Source organism: Pollicipes pollicipes, unplaced genomic scaffold, assembly GCF_011947565.3.
Source record: "Pollicipes pollicipes isolate AB1234 unplaced genomic scaffold, Ppol_2.1 Scaffold_1600;HRSCAF=1878_pilon_pilon_pilon, whole genome shotgun sequence".
In the NCBI taxonomy this organism is placed as follows: Eukaryota; Metazoa; Arthropoda; class Thecostraca; order Pollicipedomorpha; family Pollicipedidae; genus Pollicipes; species Pollicipes pollicipes.
The window spans coordinates 13,228,513-13,246,616 of NW_023595962.1; the positions used below are offsets into that span (position 1 = coordinate 13,228,513).

The 18,104-nt window shown below is 53.5% G+C and overlaps 1 protein-coding gene and 1 long non-coding RNA gene across 2 annotated transcripts; one reads left to right on the forward strand and one right to left on the reverse strand.

Annotated features, from left to right (window-relative positions):
* The first annotated feature begins 7,199 nt into the window (after positions 1-7,199).
* LOC119093904 (lazarillo protein) lies at positions 7,200-12,151 on the forward strand. Its single transcript, XM_037216920.1, has 4 exons — positions 7,200-7,293; positions 9,608-9,738; positions 10,848-10,925; positions 11,373-12,151. The coding sequence occupies exons 1-4, from the start codon at positions 7,276-7,278 to the stop codon at positions 11,650-11,652; spliced, it is 507 nt and encodes a 168-aa protein (XP_037072815.1). The 5' UTR covers positions 7,200-7,275; the 3' UTR covers positions 11,653-12,151.
* A 1,129-nt stretch (positions 12,152-13,280) lies between these two features.
* LOC119094424 (uncharacterized) lies at positions 13,281-17,800 on the reverse strand. The gene is made up of 4 exons (XR_005093765.1): positions 17,760-17,800; positions 16,763-16,896; positions 16,251-16,402; positions 13,281-15,635 (listed from the first exon to the last, which is right to left on the reverse strand). It is a non-coding gene; the product is annotated as an uncharacterized LOC119094424 (long non-coding RNA).
* Positions 17,801-18,104: the final 304 nt, after the last annotated feature.

Sequence of the window (18,104 nt, forward strand, 5' to 3'; positions counted from 1 at the left end):
CTGCCGGCTGCCCTCGCGCGGCCTCAGGAGTCGGCCCGGCTGCCGCTCCTCAGATGCATGGCCGCGTGGTGCCCGCAGGAAGTCACTGTCGACTCGGTCTGCCTCTCCTCAGAAGTGCGGCTCCGCTCGCCGCTCCCCAGATGTCGGCTCCATTGTCGTGCTCCACGGGAATGTCGGCTCCGCTCTGCGCTCCTCAGAAGTGTCGGCTCCGGCGTGGTCCTCCGCGGAATGTCGGCTCCGGTCTGCCGCTCCTCAGGAGTGTCGGCTCCGCTCTGCCGCTTCTCACGAGTGTCGGTTACGGTGTGGTGCTTCGCAGGAATGTCGGCTCCGGTCTGTCGCTCCTCATGAGTGCCGGCTCCGGCGTGTACTCTGGAGGAGTGCTCGGTACCGGTCCGATGAGCCGGACCAGTGCTTAGATGTCGTCTGACTGTTTTGACAGAGTTCTCGACCGCTTTGGTTGGGCCGCTCATGCACTGCCCCCGGCATTCAAAAGACAAACATTGTGCCCGATGGACAGACAGACAGACAGACATTGTGAGCCACAGACAGACGAGCAGGCCGACAGACAGACAGGCATATGGACAGTGGCACACTGCGCGAAGCTTAACCGCTGTCCAGCCAGATGGTGTCGGGCACTTTTAGTGAAGCATCCATCTGTCAAATTTGTGCAGGTTGTGAATGCTCGCCATGGTAGATTCTTACAAACATATACAGGCGCTAACAAACCACGTTCGTCATTGAGGAGAAAGAGTATCTTTTTGGCTAGGACGGTTTGTGCCAAAGCGAGAAAGCCCTCGAGCATCCGATATGATCAAGCCGTCCGATCTACACGAAGGAAGCATTCTAACAGAATAAAAAACAACAAAACGCCATCTCATTCCACGTCGCCAGTGATCCTATTTCATCATCGGCTCAAGAGCCAGTGCGACACCGCCTTCCCGGCTGCCCCACCCACTCCCTCCGGGGCGTAGTCAGCTGTTGCACGAACGGCGCCGCCACGGCGCGTCCTGGCAGCCGGCAGAGCCCCGGAGAGGCGCGCCGAGGCACCACGGTGAGCGGGCTGAGCGCAGCTCAGGCGCTGGTCAGGCGACGAGCCCCGGAGAGGCGCGCCGAGGTACCACGGTGAGCGGGCTGAGCGCCGCTCAGGCGCTGGCCAGACAACAGGGACGCGGGACAACGGGTGAGCTGGACAGGTCACCTGACAGGGACGCTGCGCAGGGACGCCAGCCGTAGCGAGCACCGAGGACATCTGGAAGGTGAGGTGGTGGAGGGTGACGTGGGAGGCGACGTGGGAAAAGTGGAAGGTGAAGTGTTGGAAGGTGACGGGAAAAGGTGCAAGGTGAGTAGTGGAAGGTGGCGGTAAAAGGTGTAAGGTGAGGTGGAAGATGGCCTAAATGTGCACCCCGCGACGTCCGGGCATCCAACTTACAGTCTCTGGATGTCTTATAGTATTTGGATACTTTATGGTATTTACTATATGGGATGCCCTATAGTCTCTGGATACCTTATCGTACCTGGATACCTTATAGCACCTGAATGCCTTAAAGCATCTGGATACCTTATAGCATCTGGATATCTTAAAGTGCCTGTATAATGGCATCCAGCCCGCAGCTTTCTCACACGTGGTATGTGGGCCGTCACCTACCGCGCTGTGGTGTGTGTGGGCGGGCAAACATTTGAGAAACTGGTTTGAGGGCTCGGTCACGTGACTGGGAACCCCCCCCCCCCCTGCTGTTGAAGGAGGCTGGACAAAAACGCCATTCGTTAGAACTGTATGAGAAAAAAATAGTTCAATATTTTGCATGAGCGCTTCATCAAGTAGGTATTGCACATGTCGAATTCCACTTCATTCGAGTTAGGGAAAGAAAGACTTAAGGAATGGGTTTCTAGAAGCTCCCCAACAGCGCGGGGTTGAGGAATGGCCGGCAGTGCGAGGGTTAGTAGTATTGGATGCTTCGAGTAGAGATAGAGATGTTGGATGTGGGTTGTACGTTGGTATTGGATGGTGGAGGAAAAGTTGGCATATGTTTTTGCTTATATCCATGACATATAACTTGCCTTGTATGATTTTTCGCGTGCTTTTAAGCAGTGACCACTGTGCAACGTTCACAAATCGGGAGCATGCTACAAGTTGTGAAGATGTTTGGAATAGAAAGCTTCAGACAAAGGCAAAACCTTGAAAAACATGATTTGTGGTCCGCGTTGCCCATGCCAAAATATATCATTATATCATATTGTATTATATTTACATTATATTATAGTTACATTATTTATATTTTATTACATTCATATTATTTACATTATTCTATATCTATATTATCTATCAGTTATTGCTAAAAGCGTTGACACAAATAAACCTAACATCAGACAAATCGATCACAGTTAACTCTACATGACATGTGGCTGCTAATGTGTTCACGAGATGCTGTCAAGTAATCTCAAACCAACCCGCAAATTTGTGTTGCTTACACCGTACGGGAACAAATCACGCCTCTACCGGAGTCCATTATTTCTAGAGGCATTAAAGTGCGCACGGCGAAGTGTCCAAATGTCTCCAGGGTCAATATGACAGTCACGCGTGATGAGTGACATCACCGGGTTGTGTGACTGTATGACGCCACTCATCCTGACATCGAGGGAGCGGTAGACCCGCACCTCTTTTTGGTGATCAACGCTGTAACTTTTAACGCCTTTGTTGTAATTGAAAACCCGCTTACCAATGGTATGCGTTATATTTAACCTGTTTTCGTACGGGTGCCCCCTGGGCCACTGCTACCCCCTTCGCCCCTCCCTTTTACGGTGGTTCGTTGCAGTTGCACTCCAGTCTGTTAAATCCGTGACAAAGTGCGTTCTGACATTTAGTGACTTGCCAGGCACTAGTTTTACAAAAAAGGAAAATCAGAGCTCCCTCGCCACTGGAGGCATCTCAGGAACGGTTTAAGGGAGGCGTGAAGGAAAACTCTGGGGATGATCGGGATCAATGCGAATGTGCCGTCCTCGGTCCTCGGACCCTAATCGGCCGACGCTTGGCTGGAGTGAGATGTAGCAAGTCTCTGTAACGGCACACCTCATTTAGTTGACGCCTGATGCGCACCCTCGCCAATGGCGTATCCTCACCAACGACAGGTCAGTCGGACCAAACAATGCTCTCGCTCTGGGATTCCGTATCCGGCGCTGGTACCCAGTGACGATGGAAAACTAGCTCAGCGTCTTTTCTCAGACCTTGGAGACGACAAAAGAAGCAGAGGTGAACGAAACAAAGTAAATTTTACAGCGAAACAGGGGTGCATCACCTGTAAGCATGCAATTGTTTAGGTTTTAAAAGATTTGTTCCAATTTTTTGTTAACGGATTGAATTTTAGGCTCCGAGCCCACCTTAAACAATGCTTGTTGCGTGAGCCCGGGTCCCTAACATCCGTTGTAAAATTTCAAGCTAATGGTAGAATTTGATGGCAAAAAGGCAACGTGCCGCAACGCTCAACAGGGTCCGTCCTATCGACCTCTGTCGGCCTGACCTTTGGCGCGGTCGCTGCCGCTGACCACAGCCCACAACGGTCAAGGCCAAATAGCGGGTGCCCAGTGACTTGAACCCAATTCGCGCCATACATGCGGGGATCCGAACGCAGGTGCTGTAATCAATGAAGCTTTCTGAGCGGTCGCCCTGTGATGTCATTTGGTCCTCAACATAGCAATCGTCCCCGCTCCCCCGTTTCTCTCCGGCTCTGGCTTTAGAGGCTGCCACAAGTTCCGGACGACAAAGACGCCTGAGGGGAAGGTCAGCAGCCTCCTCGCCGTCACGCGGGCCGTCTTTAAGTCGGTCCGCCGTAGTTGAGCAGCTCGAGGGTTGCCATGGCGACAGACACGCTTCTGATCAAAGCAACAAGAAGAGGGAGCATTAGCCATCCGCTGGACCTACGAGGTTAATCGCCACGCCGGACGAAGCGGACCGTGACCCGTGACCTATGACCCTTGACCCGTGACCTGTGACCCGGGTCACGGGTCATGTGTTACGTACCCCGTGAACAGTGACACACGACCCGTGACTCTTGATCCGTGACCCATGACCTGTGACCACTGACCAGAGGCCCGTAACCTGTGACCCGTGACCACTGACCAGAGACCCGTGACCTGTGACCCGTGACTAGTGACCCGTGACCTGTGATCTGTGATCGTGCGATGGAGCCGTGACCCGATCCACCGAGCCTTTAGCAGCCCGTGCGGGGGCCGGCGCGCTAACGTCAGCCATTTCAAGATCGCCTCCCAAACAAGGTCGCTCCCATCGCTTCGCATCTGGGGACCCTTTCTCTCCCCGCCGTGGGAGACCGGTCATTGTTGATCATCCATACAGGCGGTCGATTGCGAAAGGCGGAAGTGGGGACTGTGGCTGAGAGCTTCAAAAAGTGCACGGGTAGACAGATGCACGTGGTGCGTGGCCTGCTGCCATCCCGCGCACTGACCAGGCCTACTCATCATCGTGCTTGGAGACCAAAGAAGATCCCAGGATACGAGCCCAGGGTCACATAACCATGAAACCCCATGGGATCCTGAATCTACCCATCCTTGGGATTCTGGATCCAGCCTATGGGATCCCGGATCCATTTTCCGGATCCACGAACATGGCGACTCACGTCTGTGTCGGGTACAGCGGAATCCCCATACGCCGAACCACATTCCACAACATCATCCGGCATCCGGCTCACCGACCAATAGGCTTCTCGAGCAAATATTGCTCTCGAGAGGACGCGTGCGCGGAGGCGCTTCCAGCGACATCAGAGGCGCACACTCGCAACAACGCGCAGCGACAGCCAGCACGGCGGACCTCCAGCGGGACGGGCAGCCGAGGACGTCCCGAAAACCCCAAGACATGTTATTACAAACAAGATAACTGCATTATCAAACAATGTCAAGTTGTCGATGACAAAGCACGAAATGCATAAATAACAAACGCTGGAAAAACGCTGCAGGTGGAAGCGCGGTGCCTGGGGCCGGTTTTGGGGAAGAGAGTAAGGGGGGCTGTGGTCTTCTGGCACTCTGCACGATAACGTCGGATTCATCTTCTAAAGCAATACTTTGGGTGTATAGCATGGGCATTAACCAGAGTGCAGTCATGCCTTACGGCTTAGGGACAAATATTTTGAAGCAAAATATATCTTGCCATCCTGATGTCCATGCGGTGAAAGGCTGTCCATGAACAGTTCCAGCGGGTTCAGCGTGGCTGTTTTGTGCATCTCCATCAGCATCGGTGATGGGCGGGTGATTTCATCACGTATGCGATTGCACTGCCATCACATAACACCAATGATAACACGTCTTGAGCAGCTTACCAGTCGGCAGTGGTGCTAATTTGCATGTTTATTCACTAGAGCTGTGATCGTGCATTCTGTGGGTCAGCACGTTTCGGGAATTAGCGTTATTCTATGCCCTTTTGGAATCGTTCTGAACCCGCAGAAGCTGCAACGGAAGCTGCTGGTCTGCACGCCCCACTGCACGCCTCCCCCCCCCCACATGCCCTACACGCCTCCCCCCCCCCCCAGTCGACACGCCCCACTGCACGCCCCTTTCCTGTCAACATGCCCCACTGCATGCCCCTTCCCGGCCAGCACGCCCAACCGTACACCCCTTCCCGGTAGGCCCGCCCCACACCACGCCTTTCCCCACGTGGCCGCTGCTGGCACGCGATGATCTCGTCTGCACGCGGTCCTGGCCGCTCGCCTTGCAACATGGTCTGCACTTTCTCCCCGCCGTTGCTTGGCGGATAGAATGTCGCACCGCCTGAAAGATGGGGTCGATGACAGTCATTTGACAGCCGTGTGTCAGATGGCTGTCATCACACGGCTGTCCGATGTCATCATGCCATCTACACATCACAGTGCTGCCGTTCAGACACGTTAAGTGGACTAAGCTATCATCAGGACAACACGCAAATACCTGAGTCGTGGGAAAGGTTTTTACTACGAATGACGAAACGAATGTAAATGAACGTGAAGGGATAATGATGACTGGTTTCTTTACCGCCACGCAGCTCGGTGTCATATTTTCTTTACAGAGCATGGTTTTCCCACAGTATGTTCTCCTTCTTCAGCGAGCCGCGTCATATGTGCGGGCACGCTGCCGCGATCGATCGAAACGTGACGGCTGGGGTGTGTTCGGTCAGAGAATGTGTTCTGTCAGTAAGACGGGTCGCTCGTGTCTAATCATAATCTGGTGTGTTTTGCAGGCTTCGCGGTTCGGATTATCGGGAGAACCTTCTGACCAGGTGTCGTGGCCTGTGGTCTGACGGCCCGCTCTGATCTGACCTTTGTGATCTGATCTGACCTTGTGTGACCTGATCTGATCTTGTGTGACCTGGTCTGACCTAGTCTGATCTGACCTCATTGAAGCCCTATTACAACCTTATCGTCTCGACTGCCCTGATCTTACCTGGTCTCGGACAAAATCGTCAGACGTAAGCTTGCGAATACCAGCACATATCGCAACCTGAGCTGAACTGGATGTTCACCGTCCTGCCCTGAACTCCCACGGCTCCTCTGATCCCCTGATCCCCTCTGAGCTCCTCTGATCCTCTGGTCTCCTCTGACCTCCTCTGACCCCGTCACCCCAGCTGTCAGTCCCTGACCTGACCCAGGTCGGTGATGGGCAAGTCAGGGGTGCTCCCGCTGGTGGCGGCGACGCTCCTGCTGCTGACCTGCTCCCACTTGACCCGGGGCCAGGTCGAGTTCCCGGGCCGGTGCCCACCAACGCCCATCATACGCGACTTCGACCTGGTACAGGTCAGTGGATTATTCTCCTCTCTGCTACGACGAGAATTTACATGAACACTGTGTTCTGCACTTCTTGCACTGGTTGTCACCTCTTACCTATATATATATATATATATATATATATATATATATATATATATATATATATATATATATATATATATATATATATATATATATATATACGTACATGTATAGTCAGAACTTCACTCATTACATCGCATGCAGTACGGAACCTAAATGCGTGGAATAGATGAAACAGGGCACCGACGGAATACCTAGTCAAAAACTGGTCTAGGACATGGATAATGCGCAGCAAAAATATTTGTGCACAGCACAGCATTCCTCCCCAGCCTGGTATATATACGATCGCAATGTTTCGTCTTTTCCTCCCGGCCCGCTCGTTTATACCGTCTTGCTTCTGCTCGACAGGTATATGGGAAGATGGAATGACGTCTTTCGCTACTTTGTATTTTATCAAACAATCGGCAAGTGCTGGAGTGGTACTTACAGCATGCGCAAAAGTGGTCAGGTAAGGATGGTGAACCTGCTTCATTCCGTCTCTGACACATCAGCTTAGAAATCGGTGTAGCAGTCGCATGATCACGAAATAGACATAGTGAAACACCAAAGCTGCCTGAGCTGAAGTGCAGATCGCGTGAGCCTCGCACCCCCTTATAACATATAAAAATGTACGGCAGGGTAACAAAAGACGAAGTTTTGGAAGGAGATTATATGCCAAAAATACACAAACATCTGCCAAAATTCAACTTTAACGAGATACTTGATAACTTCGAGGAGGCAGCATACTGCATGTGTTTTCGACGGTGCGTGGATTTTATGTTTATATAAATATGCCCCCCCCCAAAAAAAAAACTTGTGTTGCCTTCCAAAAATCTTGTGCTGCCTTTATGAAGGCAACACAAGCTTTTTGCTAATAAACAAAAACAAAAAAACAGCTTTTGGCAGGCGATCGGATAGGCTGGTTCTTCAGGGGATAGGAGCATTCCCTCTTAGTTTTGGCGTGGGAATCTTTGCCATCTGCGCTGGCCGGTGTCACACCGTGCGGTGATAAGTCAGAAGATGATTGGCACGCTGCATCTCGAAATTGTCTCTGTATTTGTGGGAATTGTCTTCGGTTGGTCAAGAGAAATGGCAGACAATGGGGCATTTTAGCTGATGGTGTCATTTTAGGGCAATCTGCCGAGTGGGATTGGCCACAGCTTTGGGAGGATTGCCCGTTTAAAGCGAACGCTACGTGCTAGCAGGAAAAAGCATGTCTTCCAGCCACCGTGCTACCGGCTAACTTCGGTCGGTGCCGCCCGTCACACACTGCTGACGTTGCGAGTACTGGCTGCGGTGCGAGCGTATCACACGAGATAACGTAGGTTGGTTGTATGACAGAAAATTAGATGATGATCGCACAATCAGCTGGTTGCGACAGCGGCAGAAAGTCCCGTGCAAGACCCATTTAATCTAGCAACATGCTGAGCCTGTGAAGCAACCTACGTTTGCAAGACGAACGCGTTCACAAACTAGCCCGATTGCTCGCAAGGGAGATTGTGTGCAGGCAAGATTGCTGTGCATGGCGCGGCTGTAGACTCTGACGTAAGAACTCAGCCAGGTGCTTACGAGAGCTGGCCCACTCGCACAGCACCCCTGCTTTTTCCCACAAAGCCAATTACTTCAATGATAAAACAGACGGCAACGCAAACCCTTCCACTGATGGTAAGAAAACGGTAAAATATCATTGCGAAGGCTTCAAGCATACAATCTTTCCATCCCGAAAGTTCGTTAGTTACAGGGCCCCCTCTGGATCACCCCCCCCCCCCCCCGTTAGTGGCGGCATGGGTTCGCTTCGCTTTAGGCGCTTGCTAGTTGTCTCCAACTGAGATCGCATGAGGCCGATTCCAGCAGCGCGTCAAGGGTCCAGCTGACAGCAGAAGCCAGTATAGACCGGTGCCGAGCATTGCGGCACGTTGAGATCCAATCAGAAAATACCGCCGGTGATCCAGCCTTTCGCTATCGGATGGTGAGCGTCAGGCCTCACGCAACAAATAGTGCTTCGCGTGAGCGCTGACTCCAAAATTGTATCCACTCAAAGCGTACACACTATAGTTTCCAAAAAAAGCTGAAGTGAAGCAAACGCGTAATGTGAATGTGCTAGGGGCGTTGGAATGCATCCAGTGTTCTGAATGACATCCCTGTTGTTCTTTGCCCCGGCTATCGATAACTGTGGCGAACGATGACTTGCGCTAAATTCACTTGAGTAATGGGTTTGGGTGGTCCGCTGACCGTCGATGTGGAGACGATTTATCGCACCAGAACCAGGGTTGCAATGAAAGGGGGGGGGGGCCTTCCCTTATACCCAGATTTATTTGTTTCTTGCCACAGATGGTTTTTTTTAAAATGGGTGTAACGCGTGCTCACTGAACTCCGTTTCCCGCCCCGTCCACCCCCTGTTAAGGAAATCCTAGCCGCGCCCCTGACACAGCACGAGCACAGTTTTGATTCGAGACGCGACCCAGCGCTGACTGAGTCGGAACTTTCACTTCTCATCCTGGAGAAGCGAAGCTTTCAGAGAAATGTTGAAGGTGCAGAGATAGTTTTTGGGCCCATTCTTATTATACAACACCATGAAGCCTATGCTAATCTTCTGAAAAGCTGAGAAGCCCTAGACCTGTGCCCACCCTTTGGTGTTTGATTTGTGCAAGACAAGCGACGGCGTAGCGGCGAACGAAAGGTGTCAGCATTGTTTAACTGCGGGCTACCAAACCGCCTCAAACCGACTTTGCCATTCATAGACAGTTCGTTTGCACCAACGCTGGCTTTCTTTCCGTGCACAGGTACAGGTCACCTTGCGTTTGCGAGATAAGCTGCTCAGCAAGCCGCTCAAGATCACCGTGAATGTGAACCAGCAGAGTCCGTACACGCCCAACAAGCTGTTCTACACGATCCCGGGAGTGCCGCTGCTCAGGTGGGGGGTGAACGAGAGGTCGCCGTCCTCACCTCTCGAGTAGACACAGTCCCGTGCAGAAAATGTCACCGGCGGAATTGTCACGCGCAGACGCTGTCACCCACTGCCTTTGTCACCCACTGTCACCCGCTGTCTTTGTTGATATTGTCAAGCGCAGACTTGGGTGTGGCCACGTCACACCCAAGTGGTGTGACGTGGTGGTGCCTACCACCACGTCACTGACATTGGTGGTAGGGGTCACAAGTCGGGATTGTGGAATCAAACTGAAATGGGGGAACAATCTCACCTGAAAAGGATATTTTTGAATGGCGAAGTACGGAAGATGTGCATTGTACGGACAACACAAGGCATGTAACTCCATTTGGAGAAAAGGGGGACATGTCGCTCCCTTTGCTCCCGGTCATGACATCCATGCATGCGGACAGGATCTCGTGCTTTAATGCGGACAATGGCACGTGCGGGCAGCATCTCGTACGGACACCGTCTTGCACGGGTAGTGTCTTGTAAGGAAGGTGTCTCGTAAAGACAGTATTTCGTACAGACAGTGCCACGTGTAAACAATGTCATGTGTAGTCTGTGCTACGTGTGGACAATGTACGTGCGGTCCGTGCCACGTGCGAACAATGTCACGTGCAGGCAGTGCCACGTGTAGACAATGTCACAATATCACACGCAATTAGTGCCACGTGCGGACGGGGACACGCACAGGTGGTGGCGAACGGAGACGGTAGTACTCGTGGTGTCCTTCACTACACGTTTTCGCGCTCACTGTTTCTCTCCCCTTTCCGCTTTCCCTATGGCATCACGCCTCAGGTTTACGGGAGTCATCTCTGCCTGCGATGCCCAAGAGATATAGCAAAAACTAATTATTTCAGGAGCATGAAAACACTCAAAAGGTAGCATGCCTTTTTTTATTAAGTCCTGACGTTAATGTTTTCCTGAATTACCACAAGAATAATGCTGAACGTCCGTTAAAAGTGGATGGGTAAGGTTAGCGCCCCTGTCCAAAACCCCTGTCCTTACAGCTATGCATCTACGCAGTGCATGGTTGCCGCGCCGTGCTCGCGTGTCTGCAAAGCGAAGTAACGCTTTAAAGCGTTTGTTTGCAGAGACAATTACGAGGTTCTCCGAACGGATTATGACAACTGGACGATCGAGTACTCGTGCAGAAACAAGCCATACGGAAGGTAAGACGTGGGAAAAAATTCGGACATTCAAGACATTTCCAGTTCACAGAAGGTTACATCTTCTGCAAGGACACGCAACCAAATTGCTCCAGCATGAATAAGGCATTACCGCGATCCAAACACCGTCAGCCAAGTTATCGGCATAAACACGATGTACCGTAGTTGAATGACAAATAGCTGATAGTCTAGAACGGTGTTCGCAAGACTATTACAGAATGGTTGACGAGCTGCTTCTAAAGGCACTACAAACAATAAGCTTGTAGGACCTAACCCACGTCATCTCTCCTCGACTAACTCGATGGCATCCGGAGATCGACCAGACACCGACCTGGTAACACCGCGCGGGTAATGTCGCTAGATCACCTGCGTGACCTAGTGACACGGCGGGGGAAAGTCGCTAGATCGCCTGCTATCGAGCGGCCCTGACGCCTCCTCCCTCGCCGGCAGGCACGCGAAGCAGGTGTGGATCCTCACCCGGTCACCACACCCTAGCCGAGCCGTGCTTCGCAAGGCGTTCTACGCGCTTCGTGACCTCGGCATTCGAATCACGCCGTTTCGGCGGAGCGACCAGTCGTGCTCCAGGACGCCCTACGGACACGTGCACGGCCGCAGCTTGAGCCTGGAGCCGGCGACTCTAGCGAAGCGCAGCGACCTTCTAGCGCTCTCGGACATATTCGCCGAACTGGCGACCAACGGAACGGTGGCGGGCGATGGTGGTGACATCTAGCGGGAGGAAGCGTGACGAGGTGTCCTGTGGAGCATCCAGAACCATTTCATATTGCAAATGCGGAGGAGCATTGGTTGGCAAGGCTGGCTCGGAAAGCCAAGCGGGTCTAGAGTTTCCGGGCTTCTATTTTAAGAGCCAGGGATTGGGAATGAATCGGCTATAGCCCCGCTGGCCGTCAAGGACAAACCAAAATATGTTCAACAGACAGGGGAACCAGCACGTGGAATTACATAAATAAGCTATTGCCATCGCATCACCACGCAGCACTTGTATCCAATCTACCGTATAACTGTAGATATGTAATCACTGAGCGAAGTGGTTCAAGATCTCGCTTACTGCGATCCAGCATTGGAGGTGCATGTGCACGGTGCGGGGGACTGGTGTGTTATTGCATGAAGTCATCGGATGACCCATGTGGGGTCATCCGATATCACATCTTGTTTTGTGCTCACTTCTCATCTGCATCATAGTTTTCGTAGTCTAGAAAATCAGTTGAATATACGGCGCGGCATACCTGCGGTCATGCACACCGACAGATAAAACTGACCGAATCTAGTCAGGCAGCTTGGATAGCAGCCAATAGATGGCGTGCATTGCAATGTGGTGCGCCGGGTAAGTTGTCGCCAAATGCCAGGTGGTGACTGTGAAGGACATGGCCAGTAACACGCAATGGCAAGGACGCTGAGGCTTCAGGAAACCGGGGCTGGGTGTCACCGGGACTCTGGAGAACTCGGGGAACGGGGAAGAGGACAGCCTGCAGGAAGTTTCTCGAGGCTGGAACCTCCGAATACTGTGTGGACAGTGTGGTGTATGTTCATGAACAACCAGTGAGTCCTGGGAGCCCGACCGCCGCCTAGCAGCCGGTCCTCTCGCCTCCATCAGACGAGAGCCCGTCTGCAGAGGGTCCTGCTGTCTCAAAGCTAAGCTCCCCCTCACGGCCAAAAAGCGTGATTAGTTCGAAAACTGAAACTAAGTGCCGCTTTGCGAGGTACCAGCCGTCAATCCCAATGCGGTATTGCGTCGCTCGCAGAAAACGTATCAAACGGGATGTCGTTGAACATTAGTGCCACCTGCTTAGAGGATTAAATGGGGCCACCGGGGTAAAAATACTGACTTCACGCGTTTCGCCTTTTCCAAAAGTATGGGGAGCTTGACAGCAGAAAGAGAAGTGAAGAAAAGCCCATTTTCACATTTCAAAAGGGCACGCAGCGTACATCTTTCCGCACCTTTCAGTAGAGCGCCAGCGACTGTGCAAACCATGTAAGCGCCCAAGCGTAACAGCGCTACCTGAGTTCGGACCAGGATCCCCCACGTGGGAACCGGAGGCGCTAACCATTCAGCACTTCAGACTTTCACAGGGGATGAAAATTGCTGGAAAATTTAGACACTTATGGATTTCAAAGCAATGCGTGCAATGCCTAAAATGTTAGTTAAGAAAAAGGCGTGATGATATTGAGGCTGCCTCGCTGGCCAAAGTTGAGGTTCTCCAACCTCTGTGATCCATTATCACTTGCTAATGAAAACCTTCGTCAGGCGACGTCGCCTTCACTATGCTTCTATCGATGCCTTGAACGCATCCACCATCTTTTGCAGCAAAGCACGCCTCAATAAACGCATAAACACGGACGTCATACTTTGTGCTCTGTTTATTCGAATAGACACCAACGGCGTCGTACAAAAGTACAAACTGGAGAGTTTTGAGACGCGCCACTGGCGCGTCTCAACTCCGAACGACTACATGGAGCAGCTGCGAACTTCTAGCGCTCTGGCACATCCACAGATGGCGACAGCAGCGTATGGCATCATTCAGCGTCCACTCACTGCAATGATGGCAGTGACGTTTTGCATGATCTCCCAACCAAGGCTTGACAGAACGTACATACGGAGGAGCTGAGCAGGGTTAGAATACAGTAGCGTGGCAGGGAGACGTGCAAATAGGGCACATCTGGGATGAGTCGCGTACCGTATGTCGCGACGCCAATGTCGACCTACGCTAGTAATCAAGCGAAAAGGGCATCCGTCACAGTCAGACAAACAATGAGTTCATTCAACATCGGACAACTGCTCGCTCTATGTGATCTAAAGGTCGCGAATAAGGGAGAAATTTGTCTCCAACTAGCGCAAAAATTACTCTGATCCTAGATGCACCGACAGCGTCTTGCTGCGCAATTAAATCGACATCGACCCCGCCAACGGGCTGGATTAAGCCGCCAGTAGGCAACGGACGTCTGCGTTCGCTAAGTCACCCAAGTGACAATGAAAACAGTTGAGCGTTGACTTCTGCCAGCTGCAGCCCTCGGAGCCGCCGAGATCGTCCACAGATGGCAGCACGGGCGAGCTGACCCAGCGATCAATGCGCACCACCCCCGCATAGGAACGAACTTGAGTCTAACTCTGACATGGAGAGGAGCCAGCGGACCCCTGACCCCATCTGACAGGGCCGTGCCGCCACTCTGTCACAGGACCCCATGCACAAACAGGTACATCGAAAGGAGCGACACCAAGCGCGGCAGACAAGCAGACAAACACGCCCAAGCTCGCTCGTTATCACATACGCGCTGCTAGTAAACACAAACACGTAGGCGGACCAAGGGACGCCCGTGACGCTGGCAGTGGGTGACGTGACGTGACGTGACGTGACGTCACGCGACGCGACAGGCCGGCGGGAGCGCGGGTGGAGCGAGGACGCGGCAGCCGACGCAGCCCGAGAGGCGCGCCGCGATATGAGATCACCTGCTGGCCCCGCGGACGCAGCAGAGGAGCGGCCAGGGGCTCGCGGCGCCGACGAAGCCGGCCGACCGGACGGCGTACGGGTGGGACACGCGAATCTCGCAGGCGATGCAAAACGCGCAGAGAACATTCGGACCGAGGCAGGTCTTGCGTGAATTAGCATGTGCTGGTTCTGAGTCGGGACCAAAACGAAAAACAGGAACATTTCGCCGATTTGAGACAGACCCCACGTCCGCCCCCCAAAAAAATTACAGCCTGCATACTGGGGTACGAAGCGGCCCAGGAAATACAACAGTCGGCAGTGCGTGTGTGTTTCATCAGTTGCAATGTCTTCGCTCTGCACGTGGTTAAAGATCACGATTTGATACGCACACGCCGACCGCGTGCAGTGACGGAGGTTGAGATCATTTGAGCGGGCTGGCGGCTTCAGCGCAGCTGAAGACAGTCCTTTACAACGTATACCAACAACGCTTGGCGTGATGTGCAGAAGTCACCGCGATTAGCGGAGATGTTCAGCATCAATGGTGGGGCAGGCAGTTGGCTGCCGCTTCTCTCTACCGCGTGTGTGGCCCTTAGGCGGTTTTTGTTGGGTAGCAGGAGCTTCAGGCACTCTTAGACGGTGTCCAATGACGGTACAAAAACAAACCGGAAGGGAGAAGCACACAGCACTGCGCAACACAGGGCAACACATGTCTGGGACACGAACCCAGCGAAAACAAAACAGCCTCGAGTAGGGAGATGATGAGTACACCGCTGTCTATGGAGACTGGCAGGCCGCCAGCAGGGGCACTCGCCGGGACAGGCTGCCGTCTCAAGCGCCGGCTGTGCCGTCTCAGCACCGCAAGACGACAGATCAAGACACCGGCGCCGAAGACAGATCAGACGGTGGCTTCGAAGACGGATGAGACACCAGCGCCGAAGACAGATCAGGCACCGGCCCCAAAACGCATCAGGCAGCGGCGCCGCAGACGACAGATCAAACATCAGTGCCGAAGACAGATCAAACAACAACTCCGGAGACGGATGAGACACCGGCGCAGAAGACAGATCAGACAGCGGCGCGCGCGACGGCCCAACGCCGGGTCGGCCTAGGTCGGGTCAGCGCCGCGCCCTGGTACAGCGCCGGACTAGATGTCGACCGAATATCCGGCGCCAGCTCCAGCTCCAGCTCCAGCACCAGCACCAGCTCCAGAGCCAGCTCCAGCTCCGTTGAACGCGCCGCCGCTCCGGACCGGCGTCCCGGGGTCGCTCAGCTGGAAGGTGAGCAGAGCGAGGTCACCGCCAGAGACCACCACCAAAGGTCACTGATAGAGGTCACCACCAGAGGTCACCACCAGAGATCACCACCAGAGATCACCACCAGAGATCACCACCAGAGATCACCACCAGAGATCACCACCAGAGATCACCGCCAGAGATAATCGCCACAAGTCATTGCCAGAGATCGCCGCAAGAAGTCACCACCAGAGATCGATGCCAGAGGTCACCGCCCGAGATCACCTCCAGAGATCGCCACAAGAGATCACCGCCTGATATCACCGCCAGAGATCACCGCCGTCATTGCCAAGGCCGGCGGACGAGCTCTGAACAGTACACTCGGAACGGGCTCCGCCGACGGACGTGCTCTGAACAGTACACACTGCCACGGATGCAAACATGGTCTTCACTAACGCTCTGAAATCGAGGCTGTCGTTTGTTCGTGACAGTATACACCAGGCTGAATCGGGCAGGGTTCACTCAAAGGTGATCGCGTAGACGTATCTCGATTTGTTGTATTTTCTGCCACAGAAGCCCATCTGGCATTCTGACACAAACCTTAACATCCCGTGGCCTCCAGTCCAGCATGCTTGTGTCTGCCTCTGTCTCACCTGAGCCAGCAGCCTGGCCCTGTCCAGGCACTGATACTCGACCCCGGACCGCGGCTTCTGCGTCGCCATAGACCTCGGTGAATTAGAGCTTTCAGAGGTGGCCGACAGAGGACTCTCGCAGCCGACACCGCCCGCCCCTTCGCGCGTGATGTCTGAGAGGGGGGGGGGGGGGAACAGGGAATGAAAGTTAGCTCAACATGCTTAACATATTTGAAAGGTTGTGGGGTCATCGACTCTGCTTCATTAGTGCTCATATAACACCACAGATCACAAAGCGTCGATCAAACAGATATAGGATACTTCAGCCTGCAACCAAGACGTCCTATATAATTCCCTGGTGGCTACCCAGCAAAGATAACCCCTACCAATAATTGCCACAACAATGACACTGTCCTTCCAGAGGCTTCGCAGTCAATCATTTTCCGAGCCTGGGCCACGCCGCGAACGCCGCTGCGCGCGCGCGTCGTCACAGCTGCCGCTCCTGCGCCAGAATTTCCCCCACTTCATCCCACCGGCGGCGTTGAGCTTGGCGCGTGTGACGTCACTCGCAGCCGGGCCGGAAGACGATGAGGCCGTTGAATCGCATGACGTCACTCCGCTGTCGCAGGATTCAGTGGATGTTCGGACCCCTGGCAGTGCTCCACAGCTAAAGGAAAAAACGGACGCAGTTCAGAAGCAATCCCCAGGTTTATATTGAACACGATCACTGCAAGGCGTTATGTGTCCTTGAATAGCATATTATATAACATGCAGAGAACCAGAAGTAACGAAGCTCATGGAAAAAGGGACAGCTCATAACCAACTGACCTCAGCCCGCCAAGCTTACTGAAGTAATTAAGAGTAATAAGTACCAGGTAATTAATACTCAGCAACTGACCGTAAGAGAATAATAAGGCGACGAGACTTCTGACACATCGAGACTGGAGTAGAGAGATGCAACTCCGCTTTATTCGCCAGCAAACACCCCGCTGAACTGAACGAACTCAAACAAACAAGCAAACAAACGCACCCAATCAAAGGTTCTTTGTGCTTTGCCCGTTGAAAGCCGTCAAGCATCCATAATCAACAGAATAACTGCAAGACATGCGGTCACCTGCAATACCTAGACACTGACAAACCGTCAAAGAGTTCGTCAAGCTCCGTTATTGGTCACAACACAATCTGGCAACTAGTGCGGTTTGTGTAGCACCTTTAAAAATAATTTTTTGAGGCCACACGTCAACGACATGATCTTCTTGAAATAAGATATCCACCTAACCTGTCCCCCTCCCCTTATCCTATTGCGCTAAAAGATGTCACGCGTTGGCACTATGATGAGTCAATGAAGGGCCTGCGGCAATAGTAAGCGGGAAGAAATATCTGGTCAATATATAAAAATCTGGCCAAGTACAGGGTCATCCTCACCCAACTTAGCGTGCTAGAAAAGGCCCCATAGGAGTGCACAAATCACAACAACAGCGACTTGGAGCCAAGAGTGGCGGGTTCGACAGGACCCCGGATCACACTCACCATCTGACGACGGGAGGCGGCGGGCCGGCGGTGCGGCTGGCCGCCAGCTGCCGCACCCGCTCCGGCTTTGGGCTGGGCATGGGGCGGCGGCCCGAGCGACAGCGAGCGAGTCGCCAGCTGGCGGCCCGACTCTGCAGAGCGCGAGCGCCGCAGCCGGCCGCCGGCCGGGCCGCGCGACCGCCGCCGCATCTCCAGGTAGTCGCCGCCGACCGGCGCCGGCGTTGCACCCGTCGGCGGCCGCATCGGCACGTAGTCCGCCGCCGCCGCCGCTGCCGCCGCCACCGCTGCCGCCGCCGCCGCCGACGACGACGACGTGGAAGGCGCCACCACCGCCGTCGGCGCGTT

Bases quoted from the DNA above. Each gene is read 5' to 3' on its own strand.
- LOC119093904 (XM_037216920.1), top strand. The intron at 9,739-10,847 runs GTGGGGGGTGAA...GTTTGTTTGCAG, and splicing joins CCGGGAGTGCCGCTGCTCAG to AGACAATTACGAGGTTCTCC. The intron at 10,926-11,372 runs GTAAGACGTGGG...CCTCGCCGGCAG, and splicing joins AGAAACAAGCCATACGGAAG to GCACGCGAAGCAGGTGTGGA.